Source organism: Xenopus laevis, chromosome 3S (assembly GCF_017654675.1).
Source record: "Xenopus laevis strain J_2021 chromosome 3S, Xenopus_laevis_v10.1, whole genome shotgun sequence".
In the NCBI taxonomy this organism is placed as follows: domain Eukaryota; kingdom Metazoa; phylum Chordata; class Amphibia; order Anura; family Pipidae; genus Xenopus; species Xenopus laevis.
Genome location: NC_054376.1, coordinates 90,453,149 through 90,473,386, shown reverse-complemented (window position 1 = coordinate 90,473,386; position 20,238 = coordinate 90,453,149). Strand labels below are relative to the sequence as shown.

Sequence of the window (20,238 nt, the reverse complement as noted above, 5' to 3'; positions counted from 1 at the left end):
TTTGATGTGAACACATTTTTGGTATACTTGCATTTAATTTATTTTTATAGGCAGACTACAACTGATTGCACTTAAAGGAGACATAAAACAAGAGTGTACTAGTGCATTCAACTCTTAGATATAGAAGGAATGTGCTTTAAAAAGTTGTGCTTCTGGTTACTCGTTACTAGTCCCACCCATCTGTTCCACTTGCTGCTGTCTCCTTTCCTAGGCTGTGCAGGGGAGATGGTGGCTCTCAGCTCACTGCACTGTGATAGGAACCAATCAGCAGCTTGGCTGACCTGATAAGAGAACTTAACCCCGGCTTTGCTTGTGTGACTGCAGGGCTGTGATTGGCTACCCCCCCCCCCACTATTCTTCTGGCAGGGGACAGCTAGGACACACCCACCTCTAATTTGAAATACAACAGAGACCAAGTAATATCTATGGTGAGCTCAAATAAACGGGTCATTTTTGAAGACAATAGAGCCAAACGTTTAACCAGCACCATATATCATACATAGGTGGGTTTTCAAGTATTCCATATGTTTCCTTTTGCATTGCAAGGGGAAGGACTTCCCCATTACTTTTTGCTATATAGCAAAGGTGTAATAAATCAGTCACAGCTAAGACCACCACAAGATATCAAGGCAAGCAAATTAACAGTCTAAGATACTTCGCTATCTCACATTAGAATCTGTTTCTGGGGGGAACCCAGAGTAAAATCAAGCACGCATACAAGAACAAAAGTCTAGAAAAGGGTAGAAATGCAAGTTACAAGAAAAAGTTTTTGAAACATTTTTATTAGACCAAGGGCCAAGGAAAGTTCTTTTGCCTTGTTTAGAAGAAAGTGTTTGGTCTCTTGGTGGTGAAACGTGGCTTGTGCTGGCGACGTAGTACTCTGTGTGGTAGAGGGAACTTGATCTTTGAGTCCTGAAAAATACAACATGATTACAAAATTGTTTTCATAGTGCTTTCTTGGGTGTGAGTAATTCTTTCCTAACATCTGTCAAGTCTAGCAGTACACAAAGCTATAGTTTAATGCAATTTTATAGCAAACTGTATTATCCTTTGAGAAAGTACAAAGTTACAAATACAACGCATACCACTGATCTTCCTAATTTCCCAGTGTAAAGCCAATTGAAAATTCTTTATTTTGCCATTTGGATTCATTACATTTAAATGGAAAAAACTTTTTTTTTTTGGTGAAATCTTATGGGGGGAATGAATACTTACATGGAACTGCTTGATAGCAGGTCTGCGACACTTGCTGGCAGGAATAACCTCTACTTTCATGATCTGAATTGCATGGGCACGAGCACGGTGGCGAGCGCCCATATCACGGTCTGGAAGATAGAAAATAACACTTGTTACAACAAATATTCTGCTGCATACATATTGAAGCTAGGATATATTAAGTTGGAAAAAAAATAACTTGTCACATTTAGCCTGCTATTCTAATCCTGGGCTGATTTCAGGATAAAAAAACTAAAAACAGTACAGTATCTTATACATAGTTCTACAAATTCTGCTAAAAGGACCTCAATGGTCTACTGTACCAACACATTTGCAACAAAATCAGATAGTGAAAGGTACAGGGATGGGCAATTTTTTTCGTCTCGTTTCACCACGGAAATGACGCCCATAAACTTGTATGGCATTGTGCGTCAAATTTTTTTTGATGCCCATAGACTAATGGACATTGGCGACATTTCGCTGAAATGAAACGGGTCAAATTTGCCCAAGCCTAATTACAACTAAAATAAAAACAAAAAAGTATATTCAAGATATCTGGCAATCATTTTGGTAGCATAATACTGCACTACTTATGATTGTTCAAAATAAACCCTACTATCAAATTGCTGGATGTAAACCCTCCCCATTCCAAAATTAGGGTTTTTAATCTGCTAAAATTGAAATAGGTACAAAGGGAATAGATCAAAAATCCCTGAACTAGTTTCAGACTTAGAGAATGCTTATTTTCCTATGGACATAAGATTGGTCTGAATATTATTAAGGGTGAATTTTGCAGTCTTTTATTATGTCTAAACTATGGATAATGTTACCCAATGAACCCAAAAAAACCCAGTATGAACCCAAAAACAGTATGCAGTAACTGACATGAACAGCTCAAGTGCGCATTATTTAGTTGAAATCTACCACATGTGCAAAGTGATATGTGGATGCCATTAGTATCAGTTACTCCACACACAATGTAGAATTGGAGTTTTCTGTAGTACAGAAAACACATTTATGTAGAGCAAGGCGATTGTTTAGTGTATTTGTAGAACACTATGGACTGAGCGAGTCCATACGGTGACTATAACATGCAAATGAGTTACTGAGCATGCTCAGATTGCAGCAATGCCCTGAGGATTCTACCCAGAATGCCTAGCTTTAGTAAACACCTATACTAGAAGTATCACTTGCTGGTGATTACATTATGCAAATGAAGGGCACACGCTAACTTCCAGAAGGTAGCAGCACTACTGAACAGCAGCTAACACAGAAGGCCGATTTAAAAACATCTTAGAAGGGTTGCTAAGCAACCAAGGAATTTCAACTGAGCATGTGCGAGATTTCAGAGCTATAGTTGGCTGGGAAGATATAGGTAGGAGGAGCCAGTGAAATCAAAGATGTCTGCCTCAGCTAGAACTGCAGTGGATATAGGGGAGATTTTGCAGAAGGTATAGTGAGCTGATCATTTACATTATACAAACAATTCTGTTTTAAAAAAAGGATTTCTTTAACTTTCACAGTGTATTTATTTATTTAAATCATTTTAGTTATGATTGGTGCCCTTTAAGTGTATTACTACATAATCAATACTCGGGATAAAAGGCATGAAGAACAAGCAAGTACAACTCTAGTATGTCTAGTAATTGTCTCATCTTTGAGACAACAACCTGGAGTGGATTCCTAACTATTGAATTGTTTAAGATGTAGGACCTTTGATTTCACTTTCACAGGCACATCAGCTCTGGAAAGGCGACAAGGTGCTAATAATATGTGCACACCAGACAAGATTGTTACAATGGCAAGATAACAGTCTTTGGGTTTTGGGTGCAAGTTTATTGCTCATGACTTAAATGTTATGATCTAGTAGGGCTCCCAAGATTCATTGTACATATTTCATTAAAAACAGAAAAACGGTTTCTGAATACTTTTCACACAGGGTTTGCATTAGTTTTTTCAAACTTGAAAGTTAAAATGTTCCACAAGATAGGCAAGGGCACCCACAGTGGGCTAGAATGTCAATAACAAAAGGAAATCCCTGTGCAACGGATATGGTTTGCACCCAACACACTACCTGCTTTCATGTTGTTTTGCAAAGAGACTGTCTCACATCCAAATGCTTTTTAAAGGAGCAGTAACACCAAAAAAATGCTTTAAAGTAATTGAAATATAACTTACTGTTGCTCTGCACTTGTAAAACTAGTGAGATTCCTTCAGAAAGACTACTATAGTATTAACAAGCTGCTGTGTAGCCATGGGGTCAACCAGTCAAGGCTCAGGTTACATAGATACCAGATGCATTCTGGAGAATACCATTGTATTTTATTACACAGCTGATATCTGCCATGTAACCTGTGCCTTTTCTCCTTTTTCAGCCGAACAACATGAAGTTGTACAGTATATTTAGAAAACTATGCCTACATAAATATGGAGTTGGCTACACTATCAATATATGTAGGCACTGCATTTAAATCTAACAATATCTGTCCCTCATTCTAAAGATTAGAAAACACTTCAATGAAAATCGGACTGCAACCGTTTTTTCTACTTTGGCAGAAACCTCATGCTTAAAAATAAAACTTGTTTGTTCTCTGCAAGCTGCTGACACATCAACTGGTGTCTAAAGCAAGCACAGAGACGTCTGCAAGGAAAGGCTGCAAATATTCTTAAAGGGCATCTATTGGGTAAAAATGTTATCCCCAACCAAAGGTCGGGCTAATAGAGCCTGCATTCCGGTTGGGAATAACCGTTCACTCTCAGTGCGGGTAGTGTAGTGCTGGCCGAGAGCATTTAAAAAAAAAAAAAAAAAAAAAAAAAAAAAAAAAAATTATCCCCAACCAGAATGCGGGCTCTATTAGCCAGAACCTTTGGCTGGGGATAACAATTTTACCCAACAGGTGCCCTTTAAGAAGGTCATTAAGCTGGAAAAAAAAAAGTCTATCAAGATTAGGTCAACACTTCAACCACGGCTATAGGACAGGATTGTAAACTTACAGCACTGGGTCACAGCAGCAGCAGTGGTTAAATCTCTGTATTCCCTGTACATGTTGTGTGTTCCACTGCGAGAGTCATAGCGTAGCCAGATGCCAAAGTTCTTCACCTTCAGAGGGGTCTTTTCAAATACCTAACAAAATAACAGTTAAACAAAACATATAGATGAGTGAAATGTATAATTAACATTTTAGCACATCCCACAGACCAGGTTTGAAAAATGTTGGAGCACTGCACATGTGCTCCTGACAGATTGGAACAGTGCAAGAAAATTGAACTGCGGTGCTCCAACAACCAGTACACTGGACTGGTGCAGTTTTCAGCAAACAGGAGCACTGTCCCAGGATCTCACATAAGAGATAATGATCACTGGGTGGTGCCAAATATTTGGTACCCCAATAATTACACCTTTCCTTTACTGTGCAGGATTTGTACTAATATTTACTTCCAACTGAATCGCTCCAACTGTTGTGCATTCAATGCATAATTTATGCACAATTTATCTTTCAACCATTGTTCCAAAATACTTAAAACTAGGATGATTAAGATGCCAGTTTAAAGGGCACCTATCACAGCCAACATCAAACAGATATTGACAATCTGACTAGTACAACCTAAACACAACTCAAACTACGTCCAGTTTTTTTGGGGGGAAAAAAAGCAGTTTTTAAAAAAATCCCTTACTTTGTCAAATGGGTTCTTTCACTGAGGGAGTCCATACTGTGACTATAACATGCAAATGAGTTACTGAGCATGCTCAGATTGCAGCAATGCCCTGAGGATTCTACCCAGAATGCCTAGCTTTAGTAAACACCTATACTAGAAGTATCACCTGCTGGTGATGTTATCACGCAAATGAAGGGCACACTAACTTCCAGAAGGTGGCAGCACTACTGAACAGCAGCTAACACAGAAGTTTGGCTGATTTGAAAATAGCTTAGAAGGATTGCTAAGCAACCATGGAATTTGAACTGAGCATGTGCGAGATTTCAGAGCTACAGTTGGCTGGGAAGGTAGGAGGAGCCAGTGAAATCCAAGAGGCCTGCCTCAGATAGAACTGCAGTGGAGATCTTGCAGAAGGTATAGTGAGCCGATTTACATTATAAACAATTCTGTTTTAAAAATCAGATTTCTTGAACTTTCACAGTGTATTTTTTTTTTTAAATGATTTTGGTTATGATTGGTGCCCTTTAAAGGAAAACTACACCCCCAAAATGAATACTTAAGCAACAGATAGTTTATATCAAATTGAATGACATATTAAAGAATCTTACCAAACTGGAATATATATTTACATAAATATTGTCCTTTTACATCTCTTGCCTTGAACCACCATTTCATGACTCTATCTGTGCTGCCTCAGAGATCACCTGACCAGAAATACTACAACACTAACTGTAACAGGAAGAAGTGAGGGAGCAAAAGGCAGAACTCTGTCTGTTAATTGGCTCATGTGACCTTACATGTGGTTTGTATGTGTGCACAGTGAATCGTACGATCTGAGGGGGTGGCCCTTATTTTTTAAAATGGCAATTTTCTATTTATGATTACCCAATGGCACATACTACTAAAAAAGTATATTATTATGATAATGGTTCATTTACATGAAGCAGGGTTTTACACATGAGCTGTTTTACTCTGTATCTTTTACTAGTGACCTACATTGTTTGGGGGTATAGTTTTCCTTTAAGTGTATTACTACATAATCAATACTCGGGATAGAAGGCATGAGGAACAACCATGTACAACTCTAGTATGTATACCTCTATTTTAATTGTCACTCATCTTTGAGACAACAACCTGGAATGGATTCCTAACTATTGAATTGTTTAAGATGTAGGACCTTTGATTTCACTTTCACAGGCACATCAGCTCTGGAAAGGCGACAAGGTGCTAATAATATGTGCACACCAGACAAGATTGTTACAATGGCAAGATAACAATCTTTGGGTTTTGGGTGCAAGTTTATTGCTCATGACTTAAATGTTATGATCTAGTAGGGCTCCCAAGATTCATTGTACATATTTTATTAAAAACAGAAAAACTGTTTCTGAATACTATTCACACAGGGTTTGCATTCATTTTTTGCAAACTTGAAGTTAGAAAGCTCTGTAAGATAGGCAAGGTCTCCCACAGTGGGCTAGGATGTGAATAACAAAAGGAAATCCCTGTGCAACGGATATGGTTTGCACCCAACACACTATCTGCTTCTACGTTGTTTTGCAACGAGACTGTCTCACATCCAAATGCTTTTTAAAGGAATAGTAACACCAAAAAAAAGTGCTTTAAAGTAATTAAAAAATAGTGTACTGTTGCTCTGCACTGGTAAAACTAGCGAGATTCCTTCAGAAAGACTACTATAGTATTAACAAGCTGCTGTATAGCCATGGGGGCAACCATTCAAGGCTCCGTTTACAAAGCAGATAGATGCATTCTGGAGAATATCATTTTATTACACAGCTGATATCTGTTATGTAACCTGTGCCCTTCTTTTTCAGCTACACAGCAGCCTATTTATATCAGCTATAGTAGTCTTTCTAAAGCAAACACAAAACTCTTACCAATGCAGGGCAAGAGTACATTGTATTTTAATTACTTAATGCTTTTATTTTTGGTGTTACTGTTTCTTTAATAATAACCAACCTATCAGAAGTTTCAAGGTACAGACAACAAAGCCTTTAATCTCTGGGTTTTCTTCCAAATAACGCAGGTGATTACCTACAGTGCTTCACAGATATTACGTTTTACAGAATACACCGTTAGGAATAATGGCCTTCACAAATAGCCAGAGCTATATTCCCTGTACCAGTGGAGATTACAAATAGGTGCCTATCACATACTTTTAATACTGCACCTGTCCCTCCAAATGGAATTATGTGGGTAATTTATACCACTAAAATATAAATTAGTGCTAAAAAATGTGACAAGCACACTTGAGTGACATAATCCAGCAATGTATTATGGTGAATTTCTAAACAAAAGAACTTTACCTGTCCACAATAGACAATTTCACCTGATGCCTTCTTCATCTTCTTCAACTGAGATACAAAGTACCAAAAGCGGGACTTGGCAACCACATGATTAGGAGCAAAAATTCTCATGCGATAGAGAGGTGGAGAAGGAGCTTTGGGAGTAGGCAAACTGCGCCCGATGACCTTATACTCCCTTAGCTGAAACAAAAAAAACAGTTTGAAAAGGTGAACTCTGCCTAAACCCGTAAAAAAACATTACAATATTGCAAACCTTTATTACATAAATTTTTGCAACTGCTTCATATGTCTGTAGTACCTTATATTTCACTTTCAAAAACACATCAGCTCTAGAAAGGCGACAAGGTACAGTTAATTTCTGCACAACAGACAAGATCATTATAACATGGCATAACGATCTTTGGGTTTTGTGTGCAAACTCTGCCTTTAATCATACAGCAAGTTGAACTCCATATCGTCGTCTTGTTCTTAGTAAAGTAAAAAAATGACTCAGTCACAAGACTAAAGGATTAAATTCAGATCCAAGTCATGAAGGGGTTCAGCCAAATCCTGATCTGGTGCATCGAAGGCCCCAGCACATTATTTTGTTTCATAAAGCCAAATGCCTCTAGTAATAAACACACTACAAATCCTGATTAGTAGTCGATTACTATTGCCCAATTAAGACATTTTTGGAAAAGAGATGTAGGCAGCCTGCTTGTATTTATATTGCCCCCCCCCTTGCATTTCTCCAGCACTGAGATACTAACATGAAACAAATGCTACATCCTAACTGCCCAGGTTATCAAGCCATAAAATTGAATTATATCATCTAATTAAGTCACATGTGCCAAGTTGCATGGCATCTATTCGGTTTCTCAGGAAAAGAAACAGAAGCCATTAAAGGGATAATGTGATGGGAAAACTTTTTTTTTTTTTTATTAAACGCATCAGTTAATAGTGTGGCTTCTGCAGAATTCTGCACTGAAATATGTTTTTCATATTTTTATATTCAATTTTGAAATCTGACATGGGCTAGACATATCGTCAAGTTGGAGTGATATCACCCCCAGCGGCCTAACAATGGGAAGGTAACCAGATAACAGCTCCCTAACACAAGATAACAGCTGCCTGGTAGATCTAAAGGTGGCCATACACGGATAGATCCGCTCGTTTGGCGATGTCGCCAAACGAGCGGATCTCCCTCCGATATGCCCACCTTGAGGTGGGCAATATCGGGCTGATCCGATCGTGGGCCCTAGGGCCCAACGATCGGATCCTAGCGTTCGCCAAACGGGCGGTCGGATCGCGGGACCGCATCAACGAACAGATGCGGCCGCGATCCGACGGGATTTTTAACCCCATCCGATCGAGATCTGGCCGACTTTCGGCCAGATCTCGATCGGGGAAGCCCGTCGGGGGCCCCCATACACGGGCCAATAAGCTGCCGACTTGGTCTGTCGGCAGCTTTTATCGGCCCGTGTATGGCCACCTTAAGAACAACACTCAATAGTAAATGGCAAGTCCCACTGAGACTGATTGTTACATTGAGAAGAAGAAATAACAGCCTGCCAGAAAGTAGTTCCATCCTAAAGTGTAGGCACAAGTCACATGACTGGGGGCAGCTGGGAAACAGACAATATGCCCAGCCCCATGTCAGAATTAAAAATTGAATATAAAACCTGCGCTTTTGAGAAATTGATTTCAGTGCAGAAGTCTGCTGGAGCAGCACTATTAACTGATTCATTTTGGGAAAAAAAAAAAAACATGTTTTTCAATGACAGGATCCCTTTAACGTATAACTTGCAATTATGTTAAACTGATGGGACAAATGCTTCCATATATTTCATTCCCAAAACAAAAATAAGCTACATGCAGTTATCCAGCAGATATACTCCAGGAAGAAACACTAAAGTAACAGCAAAACTCATGTGAGGCATATTAATGGGTATAAGAATCAGAAAAACCATATAAAAAAAAGTTGCTGTTTTATTTAAAAAACATGTCACATCAGAACTGCCCTAACTAGTACTTTACGGCCTTGTTAATTCAACTAGCGGCAAAGGTTGATACAGGCATAATAATAATAATTGGTATAGACCGTCACACAAGCAGTCGCTGCAGCGCAACTCCACTCATCCGAATTATACACGCGATTAGCGTCCGTGAGCACAAGCCTCCCGATTAGTAATACGCACTCTCTCGCACGGTCACTTCAGTAGCAGCATTTACACGAGCCACACCACCAGGGCTCCTAACACAGCGTTCAGTTCCACTATGGGCCGCATGGTCTCACTGGAGCCGCCATGATGCAGGCCGCAGTCGCTTAAAGCGCACATTAGCCCCAGGTATACGGTATGGAAGCCATACTACAAGCCCAATCAAAGCCTCGTGGTGTCTCTTTGACCATCCACAGCCACGGGACTTATCAGTGTCGCCCCTAAGCCCCAATTTCCCCCAGGCCTCCTTACAGTGCCGGACGCCTTCATGCTGCCTCGATCCCTGCCAACGAGCGAAAGGAAGTATCTCTGCGAGCGCACGAATACGTCACCCACCAGCCGGAAGCCTATTGGACTGCCGGGTAACCTTCATGAATTTTGATTGGAAGCAACGCCTGTCAGTATAAGACTGTCTGAAATCCGGGGTGTAGCTCTACGGCTCCCTCTAATTAGTTTGTGTAGGGTTGTGAACTTGTGGGCTGAATGAGGAATGGAATCTTTACACTAAGGGGGTTATATATAGTGAATAAAGTACCCCCTCTTGTAAAATATAAGGATATTATAAGTTACCGAGGAGTTTCATGACCATTTTATACAGGTCATGGAACTCCGACGCATACCCCCCAACCGTCCCGTTTTCCGCGGGACTGTCCCGTTTTTGGGTGTCTGTCCCGCTGTCCCGGATAATGGACTCATTTGTCCCGCCGGCAGCGGCGGAGGGGAGGCGGCGATGCCACGATGGCCTTTGTTATGCGGCAACATGGCGGCGCACACGCTAGGATCTCAGCTGCGCACTGAAGCAAACAAGGAAGGTGTTCCGGTTCTGGGGAATGACCTCATTTCCGGTACAGGCGGCACCGCCCACATGCTGGTGATGCGTACTGCTAAGCTTGCAATGATGAATAGTAAGGGAGAATACGCTGGCTGGGACGTTTCGGTAACTGTTCTGTAAAATGCAAGGTTATGTGGGTTATTTTGCTTAGGGAGCATTATAGAGCTAAAATATATGTATTTATTGGAGTCAGTGTCAGATATAATATCAACCCTACAATGCAGAGTGTATGATGTGTGGATGTGTGTACGTATGATGTGTGTGTATGATGTGTGTGTGTGTGTATCTGTCTGAATGTGTCTCACTGTGTGTCTCACTGTATGTATGTGTTTCACTGTGTGTGTGTGTGTATCTGTCTGTATGTGTGTTTGTATGTATGTGTGTGTTACTTATTTACAATTTGTAAAATGAACATGGTAATTAGGGGGTGTGGCCACAAAAATGGGCGTGGTCAAAAAATTATCGCGCACAGCTCGGCACAACTTTTTGTCCCTCTTTTGATTTCCAAAATGTTGGGAGGTATGCTCCGAGGTAACTTCTAATATCCTCATATTGTGCAACTAGGGGTACTTTTTTATAATAATCACGTTTCAGTGAGTCATGTGACAAAAATGACATCAGAACTCGCCGTTTATAACTGATGACATCAGAATTCACCATTTATAAGGATATAATTTACAAGATATCAATGGCTTTTGTGTAATATATATATATAAATATGGCAAGGCTTGATAAAGGGTCAGAAGGGTGGAAACATTGCCTTGAGGCACTTTAAGTAAAGAATCACTTTTTTCACTTCCAAATTACCAGAGTGCTGCTGTCTTTGTTGAAATAAGAAGTAGGGTTGTCAACTTTTCTGGAAAAAAATACCAACGTTCCTATATATTTAAATTTTTTCCCTATTAAAAACATTTGGAGCAACCATCATTTTTACTGGCCAGGCCGGTAAAATACAGGCCAGGTGGCAACCCTAATGGGGAGCAGGCCTGCGTCAGCAGGGTCCATCAGGTATTTTCCTTGTGTTCTGCTGGCCCATTCTTACTCTATTTCTAGGCTAAAACTGGAGGCTCTAGGTCAAATCTGGAGTGTCAACATCTTTTCGTACCTTCAGCAGCTTGTTATCCTTTACTGCAGGGATCCCCAACCTTTTGAACCCGTGAGCAACATTCAGAAGTAAAAGGAGTTGGGGAGCAACACTATCATGAAAAATGTTCTTGGGGTGCCAAATAAGTGTTGTGATTGGCCATTTAGTAGCCCCTATGTGGCTTGTCAACCGACATTGAGACTCTGTATGGCAGTGAACCTAGTTTTTATACAACCAAAAGTTTCCTCCAAGCCTGGAATTCAAAAATAATCACCTTCTTTGAGGCCACTGGGAGCAAAATCCAAGGGGTTGGAGAGCAACATGTTGCTCACGAGCTACTGGTTTGGGACCACTGCTTTACTGGATCCCTGTAATGCAGCAGCTGCATTTATTTTAAAGAGTAACCAAACCCACATCTTAACCCCAGCCCTCCTTAAAGGGATGGTTCACCGTTAAGGCAACTATTAGTATGTTATAGAATGGCCAACTCTAATAAACTTTTCAATTGGTTTTCATTATTTATTTTTTTATAGTTTTATAGTTATTTGCCTTATTCTTCTGACTGTCTGCAGCTTTCAAATGGGCGTCGCTGACCCCATCTAAAAAACAAATGCTTTTTTATTGCTAATTTGCATTACTCATCTTTCTATTCAGGACTCTCCTATTCATATTCCAGTCTCTTATTCACATCAGTGCATGGTTGCTAGGGTAATTTGAAGCTTAGTTATCAGACTGCTTAAAATGCAAACTGAAGAGCTGCTGAATAAAAAGCTAAATAACTCAAAACCCCTAAATAATAAAAAAAGAAAACCAACTGGAAATTGTCTCAGAATATCACTCTCTACATCTTACTAAAAGTTATCTCAAAGGTGAACCACCCCTTTAACTGACCTCACTCACTGCTGCTTCCCCACACAGTTTATTGTATTTAAACCTGGACCTTCTTGTAAATCTGTCAAACACAAAATATTGTGAATTTAGATCATGCTTTCCTCTCTAACATATTTGGGAACAGCAAAGCGCCACCTTGTGGGCACCCAGTAATACTCAGGCAGGCGGAACCAATACAATCACCATCAGGGCTATTTTCGGGGAAGGAATAGGTGACCGGAACAGGAAAGGACTTCATTTCGTGGTGGAACAGGCTGCAGACGGGAAGTGCTGAAGATGGTCTCACCAATAAGTGTATTGTTAGGTGTTATATGGGAAACTGCTCATATTTAGTAGCGGCAAGATTAACGTATACATGTTATATCTACTGTGAAAGCACATATGTTTGGAGCTCTTTATAAACACAGTTCTCTGGGAATCTTGCTGGGACATGTTTGTGCAACACAATTACTTGCCCCGTGGGTTTAATTTTAGGTGCTTGGGCGTTTGTATCTACACAACACTCATTGTCAGTGGGACGATTGTTTTAAAAGTAATATTCCATCCAACTGGTTGTACAGAATTCCATCCATGAACTCCCTCTCTTGGGCTACTGGCCTCATGATTATTTACCTCCCCAGCCTTGCTCTTGTCTGACTGTACAGAGTGGGGGGTGGACATATTGCCTACATTGACTTATTTTATTTTTTAGAAATACCAAAACATTTGCAAACTTAACAGTGTTACAAAGCTGCAGCAGACATGTGTTGCTATTAAAGGAAAACTAAACCCTAAAACCGAATATGGAAAAAAATGCCATATTTTATATAGTGAACTTATTTACCAGCCTAAAGTATCAGCTTGTCAATAACAGCAATGATCCAGGACTTGAAACTTGTCACAGGGGGTCACCATCTTGGAAAGTGTCTGTGACACTCACATGCTCAGTGGGCTCTGAGCAGCTGTTGAGAAGCTAAGCTTAGGGTCGTCACAAATTATCCAGCAGAAAACAGTGGCGTAACTACCGGGGGAGCAGGGGGTGCGATTGTGCCAGGGCCCACACCTCCTCAGGGCCCCCCCGGCAGCTCGAGTGCCACTGATTCCGGCGGCAGGAAATGGCGTACAGAGGGGGGCGGGGGCCCGGCTGCACATCCCACGCCAGGGCCCACCCCCCTCTTGTTACATTACTGGCAGAAAATGAGATTTGTCTGTAATATAAGCTGATGCTAGAGCGCTGGTTATTAAATTCTGGTACTAATTGCACTGGTTTCTGTATTGCCATGCAGTAATTATCTGTATTAAGTACTAACTTCAAAATGAATCAGTTAATAGTGCTGCTCCAGCAGAATTCTGCACTGAAATCCATTTCTCAAAAGAGCAAACAGATTTTTTTTTTTTATATTCAATTTTGAAATCTGACATGGGGCTAGACATATTGTCAATTTCCCAGCTGCCCCAAGTCATGTGTGCTGGGTAGCACTATTAACTGATGTGTTTTGAAAAAAACATGTTTTCTGATGATAGGATCCCTTTAACACTTGTATTCACAAATTTTTCTGTAGTAAATCTTGACTTCCAACATATTCTTATGTCACTTACACATTCACTGATACCATGTGACATTGAAGCTGAACTACTTCACATCTCTGTATTTTTGTTTGAAATGATCAGTAAACAATCTAGTAAGGGGTGGCTTCTTGTCCTTTGTGTGAATATGTCCTTTATTGTGTTTATTAAGAGTAACAGTGTATCATTTTATTTATATTTTACCATCTTTCTCCTGTCTTTAATAGTAAAGAACCAGAAACACCAGAAAGTGATCATACTTTATTTACATTTCAATTTATGAAATACTGAACTAAAGAATCCTGAAGGATACTGATTTCCCATTTATTAGAACTTTTCTAACTTTAGGAACCTTTCAGGAATGTTTTATCAAACTGCCACATTTATCAAAGCCGATATCCATGTCAGTTTGCCATAATGTGCCTCGAGCAGTCGAATGTCATTCCCATCTAGCACAATTAGATATAAAGTGTCTCAGATATAAATATTCGTCGAACTTTCCAATATAATCGAAGACTATATTATATGTGAAAACATTTGTCTATGACTTTATGGAAAACAACTGTATTGGCTGGTTTTGGCCCCATGTCGGGTTCTGATCTTTCCATTCAGGTTCTCTATTCATCTTGCCATCTGTCAGCAAAATAATTTGGACCTGAGCAACCAAATAGCTTTTAAAATTTCAAACTAGAAATGCTAAAGAAAATGCTAAATAATTAAAAAAAAAAAAAAAAAAAAAATGAACCAACTTATAAATGGAGAGTTTTCAAAATAGTACATACTAAACGTTTATCCAAAGGTGAACGAACACTTCATTTTCACCTAAAAAAAATGTTAAACTTATGCACTCACATGAAATGAAGAGTGAATTTTGATTTTTTTTTTTTAGCACGTAAATATTCCTACCCCATCCCAGAGTATTTAATGGGAATAGAGCGAAAGAGTGCATTAGGGTGGCATTATAGTCCAAAATGTACACTACAGCCTGTGCTCTCCATTGATACCAATTGATTCAAACACTTTTTCCAGTTCAGTTGTTTTCACATTTAGTTGATACGTTTCTCAGCAGCATCTCTGGAGTATTAGCAACTATTGTATCAATTCTAACAGCTGCCTGTAATGAAACCCAGAGATTCTGCTCAGCAGGGACAAAGATAAGAAATGTATCAACTAAATGTATCTGAAACCAACTGAACTGAAAAGTGTTTGAAGCTGAACAACCCCTTTAGTATGATGTAGAGAGTGATATTCTGAGACCATTTGCAATTTTTTATTTGTAGTTTTTGAGTTATTTAGCTTTTTATTCAGCAGCTCTTTAATTTGCATCTTAAGCAATCTGGTAACTAGGGTCCAAATTACCCAAGCAACTATGCATTGATTTGAATAAGAGAGGCCTGAATAGAAAGAACAGTAATACAAAGTAACAATACATTTGTAGTCTTAGGGCTCTTACACACGGCCGTTCCGACCTGTGCTCCCCTGCGTTCGGTTTTTTGGCGTTCAGCCGCAGGGGAGCGCAGGAATAGATGCAAGTCATGATTTGAAATGGGGCTGTACTCACGAAGGCGCCGAACGCAGGAAAAATGCAGCATGTTGCGTCTGAACCTGCGTTCGGCGCCTACACGCGCCTTCGTGAGTACAGCCCCATTTCAAATCATGACTTGCGTCTATTCCTGCGCTCCCCTGCGGCTGAACGCCAAAAAACGGAACGCAGGGGAGCGCAGGTCGGAACGGCCGTGTGTAAGAGCCCTTACAGAGCATTTGTTTGTAGAAGGGAGTCAGCGACGCCCATTTTAAAGCTGCAAATAACTATAAAAAATAATGAAAACCAATCGAAAAGTTGCTTAGAATTGCCCGTTTATAACATAATAAAATTTACCTTAAAGGTGAACCACCCTGTGGTGTGGGCCCTTTAACAGAGGTTGCTGAAGCTTGCTTGGCAATGAAAAAGGTAGCTTTATTTCGTTAAAGCAGAAGGAAAAGTATTACACAGCTCAATTTCAGCATAGCATCAGAACAGCAGAGCTGTTTCTCTAGGTCCTTCCTTGAAGAGAGCCAACATCAGACAGAGGGACTCTTGCTGACTGGGAGCGGCCTTTTATACCCAAGGCTCCCAGAATGCTTTGTAGTTCTATGACATCATACATCTCACATTAAACAAATGTTACATTTTAACAATAACTGCAATTTCTACATGTACATTTACATATTAGCCTTCATAGATTACAACATAAAAAAGGTAAAAAGAAACTCACTTTTAAACAGTGTTTGAATTCCAAGCTGTGAAATGTCTGTGCACAGATGACAACAATCAGGCTACACCCATGTGTTTCCAAACCCTGTGCAGACTGATCAACTTGGGAAACTCAGGTAAGTGTTTTAAACTTTAAATGTTAAAGTTTGAACTCATATATAAAGGGTATATTTTAGTGGCAAGTTGCTTTTCTAAAAGGAAAAACTAATGTTTAAATGTTCTAACTTTATAGAGCTATGGCTCCTGTTGTTGCCATGTTGAACACAGGAGAAAAAATATGTTTCAAGGCTGAGAATGGTGTAGGACAGACACAAGAAGTAATGAAAGACAGATTAAGAAAGAGTTTGCGCTGGCCAGCAGAGGTAGAAAAGACAGAGAAGAAAGTAAGAAAGTACTGTCCTCCACACATTTCAACAACAAAAAAAAAGAAAAATTTATTTAAGTGACATAACTCTGTCACACACCCCTTTAAGTAATTTTTGGGTTTTACGGCTGCTTCTAAACTAAGGTCTGTTGGGCTTAATGAAGTCGTTTGCACATGGATAGGAAACGGACTACAGGATCGGGTACAGAGGGTGGTTGTTAATGGTACATTCTCTACTAGGAGTAAGGTGCTTAGTGGGGTCCCTCGGGGGACTGTATTGGGTCCACTTTTATTTAACTTGTTCATTAATGACTTAGGGGAGGGTATTGTAAGTAATGTCTCAGTGTTTGCAGATGACACAAAACTATCCAACCCAATTAATTCCATCCAGGATGTGGCATCCTTGCAACATGATCTTGACAAACTGGCAATCTGGGCAGCTAAGTGGCAAATGAGATTCAATGTTGATAAATGTAAAGTCATGCACCTGGGATGTAAAAATATCCAAACCGCTTATACCCTTAATGGGACTGCACTAGGCAAATCCATTATGGAAAAGGACCTTGGAGTCCTTGTAGATGATAAACTTGGCTGTAGCAAGTAATGCCAGTCAGAAGCATCAAGGGCAAATAAGGTCTTGAGCTGTATTAAAAGGGGCATAGAGTCACGGGAGGAGGGGGTCATTCTTCCACTGTATAGAGCACTTGTAAGGCCCCATCTAGAATATGCCGTACAGTTTTGGTCTCCATCACTCAAACAGGACATTATTGAAATAGAGAGGGTACAGAGAAGGGCAACTAAGCTGGTGAAAGGTATGGAAAGTCTTAGCTATGAGGAAAGACTGGCCAAATTGGGGATGTTCACGATGGAGAAGAGGCACTTAAGGCTTAGTCCACACCAGGCGATTCGGGGAGATTTAGTGCCTGGCGACTAATCGCCTCTTCTTTGAGGCGACTAATCTACCTGAACCGCTTCCTTTTCTCCTGCGCAGGCTGTAATAAGAGTATATTCGGAAGGGTTTTTTTTACAGTGAGAGCTGTGAAGATGTGGAATTCTCTCCCTGAATCAGTTGTACAGGCTGATACATTTGATAGCTTTAAGAAGGGGTTGGATTGCTTTTTAGCAAGTGAGGGAATAAAGGGTTATGGGAAATAGCTCATAGTACAAGTTGATCCAGGGACTAGTCCGATTGCCATTTTGGAGTCAGGAAGGAATTTTTTCCCCCTCTGAGGCAAATTGGAGAGGCTTCAGATGGGGTTTTTTGCCTTCCTCTGGATCAACTAGCAGTAAGGCAGGTTAAAAAAATTTAAAAAGTTGATCTTGATGGACGTGTGTCTTTTTTCAACCTCACTTTCCTATGTTACGTTGGAACAGTGCATTAGCCAAACTTTTATAATGCTTTTTACTTTGTGTCTTGAAGCAGCATGTCATGAGAATACACTTAAAATAATGTTCTGCAAAGCAAATCTATGAATAAAAACACCACATAAAATGCCTTGAAATTTATTGTAAGCACCATTTTTCAAAACTATTAGCATTACATGAAAAATGCAATGTCTTATAATACTTGGTGATTCACAATTAGATATATTTACACTGACATTTATCTAAAAGCCTTTTTTTTTCCCCCTCAGTCAGATTCTCTTTCCTAAATGACGGGACTCAGATCTGACTACCGGTACATAAAATGTATTCTTTTATAAAAAGCTTGAAGAATGTGCTCCTGTATTTACCTTTTACAATAAAAAAGCAAGTTTTAGTTCTTTAATTGTGGTATCTGAGACCACCATCGTTAGCATAAGCTCATTTGCTTTTAGAGAATAACGAAGCTTGAAGGGAAAGTTCACTTGCAGACATTTGCTTTATTTGGATTTATAATATTTTATAATACATAAAAATAGATTTGCAATTGTTTTGTATTTTTTTTATGGGGTACTACACCCAGTTGTTCAACGAAAGTCCAAGGAATAGGGCTTGTGTCAAACATACTTTGCACTATTTCTTGAGCATAACAGGGGCATTTAGGGTGGTTACTGGGGTAGATTAGTTGCCCAGCGACAAATCACCTCTTCTTCGGGCGACTAATCTCCTCTAAATACCTTCCCGCCAGCTAAAATGTAAATCGCTGACAAGATGGCAGTCGGATCGCTTCCGCCTTCCGAAGTTTCCTCGTGAGGCAACTTTGGCCGACTTCAGAAAACAAAGTGTTCCGAGTGCCATCTCGCCAGCAATTTACATTCTAGCTGGCGGGAAGGCATTTAGGGGAGATTAGTTGCCCAAAGAAGAGGCGATTTGTCGATGGGCGATTAATCTCCCCCAGTAGCCTCGTCTGCCACCACCCTAAAGCAACTAAATGTTTGGTCCTTGCAATATAGAGAATTTGATTACCATTTACAGATAATTTCCCTGCTAGCAGCTATAACAAAGGCATAAGGGAGGGTGTTGTACAAATGGAATCTAATGATCTACGGCCAAACAAAGCAGCTTCAGTTTCCCAGTTTAGCTAAAAAAAATAACGAAGGCCATATATATTAAAACAATAGGCAAGAAGTATGTTGGCTCAAGCCCTATTCACTGCACTCATGTTGAACTTTAACTTTAGACACTGTTAATGTCCCAATCGGCAGCTGCAGCTCTGCTATTGCCGTCATTGGCGGTTTTCTACTAGGTGCAAAATGTGTTTTTTACCTGCAATTCTCACCCACACTATACCACTTGCTTTCCCTCAGCCTGTTTACTTGTGATGCCCTTGGTCTGTTGATCTCATACCAGAACTGCCACAGAGGTGCTTAATCCTTTAGACTTTTTGTGCTGGACTTTTTTGCCTCCTACATCAAATTGCTCAAGTGCTAGCTTTTCCTTCTACATCCTAGAGCTGTCACACAAAAGTGTTTTCTTTTCTTGTCACAGATTTTAAGCTTAGGTGCCTTACCACACACTCATGAGTGTGCAAGTGACAAGTTAAGAAAAAAATTGTCAACACATATACGTGCAAGGCAGATGGGATAACCAAGGGCTACAAAGGGGGTCTAGAATGTTAACGGTGCCCTTTAAATGTTAAGAATTGAAGAATAACCATCTGACCTCAGAAGTAGAACTGTAGGACATGAACAAAAGTCTAAAATGCTTGTAGAAACCAATTGCAAATATATTTTATTATAAACTACCAATAAAGGCAAGTGTGAACCCACCCTTCAAATAGCAATGAAAAGCAGCCACATACCTAACACAATTAGTTTCAGAGGCACAAATGTTCCTTCTACTGAATGGTTGTATGATCCCAGAGAAACTATTCTAGAGATGAGGGCATATCATATTCAAGCTGTAATAAAGTAAAATGACTATTTACAAAATCCATTTAATTGCTTTATTACACCATGTTATATTTCAGGAACCTAAATTTAGCACTTTCATTTCTTTGAAATAAAGTTTTTTTTTCCTTTGACTTTTTTTTTTAGAAAAAAAAAAAAAAATTACATATAGAGCCTCCAGGTTGACCAGAGATTTTATACGTTCGTTTGCGTTAAAAAAAAATCCAATTTCTTTAACTACTTGTTTCATGTGACACATTTGAGCAGGGCACAAGCTTAAACTGCAAAGCAGAAAATAATGCGACAGCAGAGTCCAAACAGCTTCATGATGTTTTACTGCTGTTTTTTTAGCTTCTCTCTAGAACACCAGTTTTAATGGTTTGTACAAAACTAGCAATCTACATAAATTAATAACTGGAGTTCCTGAGAGAGGGGAGATAGGGTGCGATTTCCAGTATTATCCTCAAGGTTTTGCTCTTTGAAAGAAAACCTAGAAAAGAAAATGAAGACTGGAATTAGCTGGAGGGTTGCTCTTTTAGTATCAATTTAAAACCTTACAAATT

General features: G+C 39.7%; 2 protein-coding genes and 3 non-coding genes across 7 annotated transcripts in view; all 5 read right to left on the bottom strand.

Annotated features, from left to right (window-relative positions):
• Positions 1–766: 766 nt before the first annotated feature.
• Positions 767–9,674, bottom strand: rpl18a.S (ribosomal protein L18a S homeolog). The gene is made up of 5 exons (NM_001096737.1): positions 9,647–9,674; positions 7,197–7,376; positions 4,210–4,339; positions 1,216–1,325; positions 767–912 (listed from the first exon to the last, which is right to left on the bottom strand). The coding sequence occupies exons 1-5, from the start codon at positions 9,662–9,664 to the stop codon at positions 820–822; spliced, it is 531 nt and encodes a 176-aa protein (NP_001090206.1). The 5' UTR covers positions 9,665–9,674; the 3' UTR covers positions 767–819.
• Positions 2,918–3,049, bottom strand: LOC121402322. The gene has a single exon (XR_005966754.1). It is a non-coding gene; the product is annotated as a small nucleolar RNA SNORA68 (small nucleolar RNA).
• Positions 6,039–6,170, bottom strand: LOC121402321. The gene has a single exon (XR_005966753.1). It is a non-coding gene; the product is annotated as a small nucleolar RNA SNORA68 (small nucleolar RNA).
• On the bottom strand, positions 7,484–7,614 carry LOC121402320. Its single transcript, XR_005966752.1, has one exon. It is a non-coding gene; the product is annotated as a small nucleolar RNA SNORA68 (small nucleolar RNA).
• Positions 9,675–17,851: 8,177 nt separating the features above from the next.
• xpot.S (exportin, tRNA S homeolog) overlaps positions 17,852–20,238 on the bottom strand; it is a 39,575-nt gene continuing 37,188 nt past the window's right edge. For all 3 annotated transcript variants that reach the window (XM_018255991.2, XM_018255994.2, XM_018255993.2), the window contains exon 25: positions 17,852–20,165. In XM_018255991.2, coding sequence (XP_018111480.1) covers positions 20,139–20,165 — 27 coding nt within the window. In that variant the 3' untranslated portion in view covers positions 17,852–20,138. The remainder of the gene's footprint in view (positions 20,166–20,238) is intronic.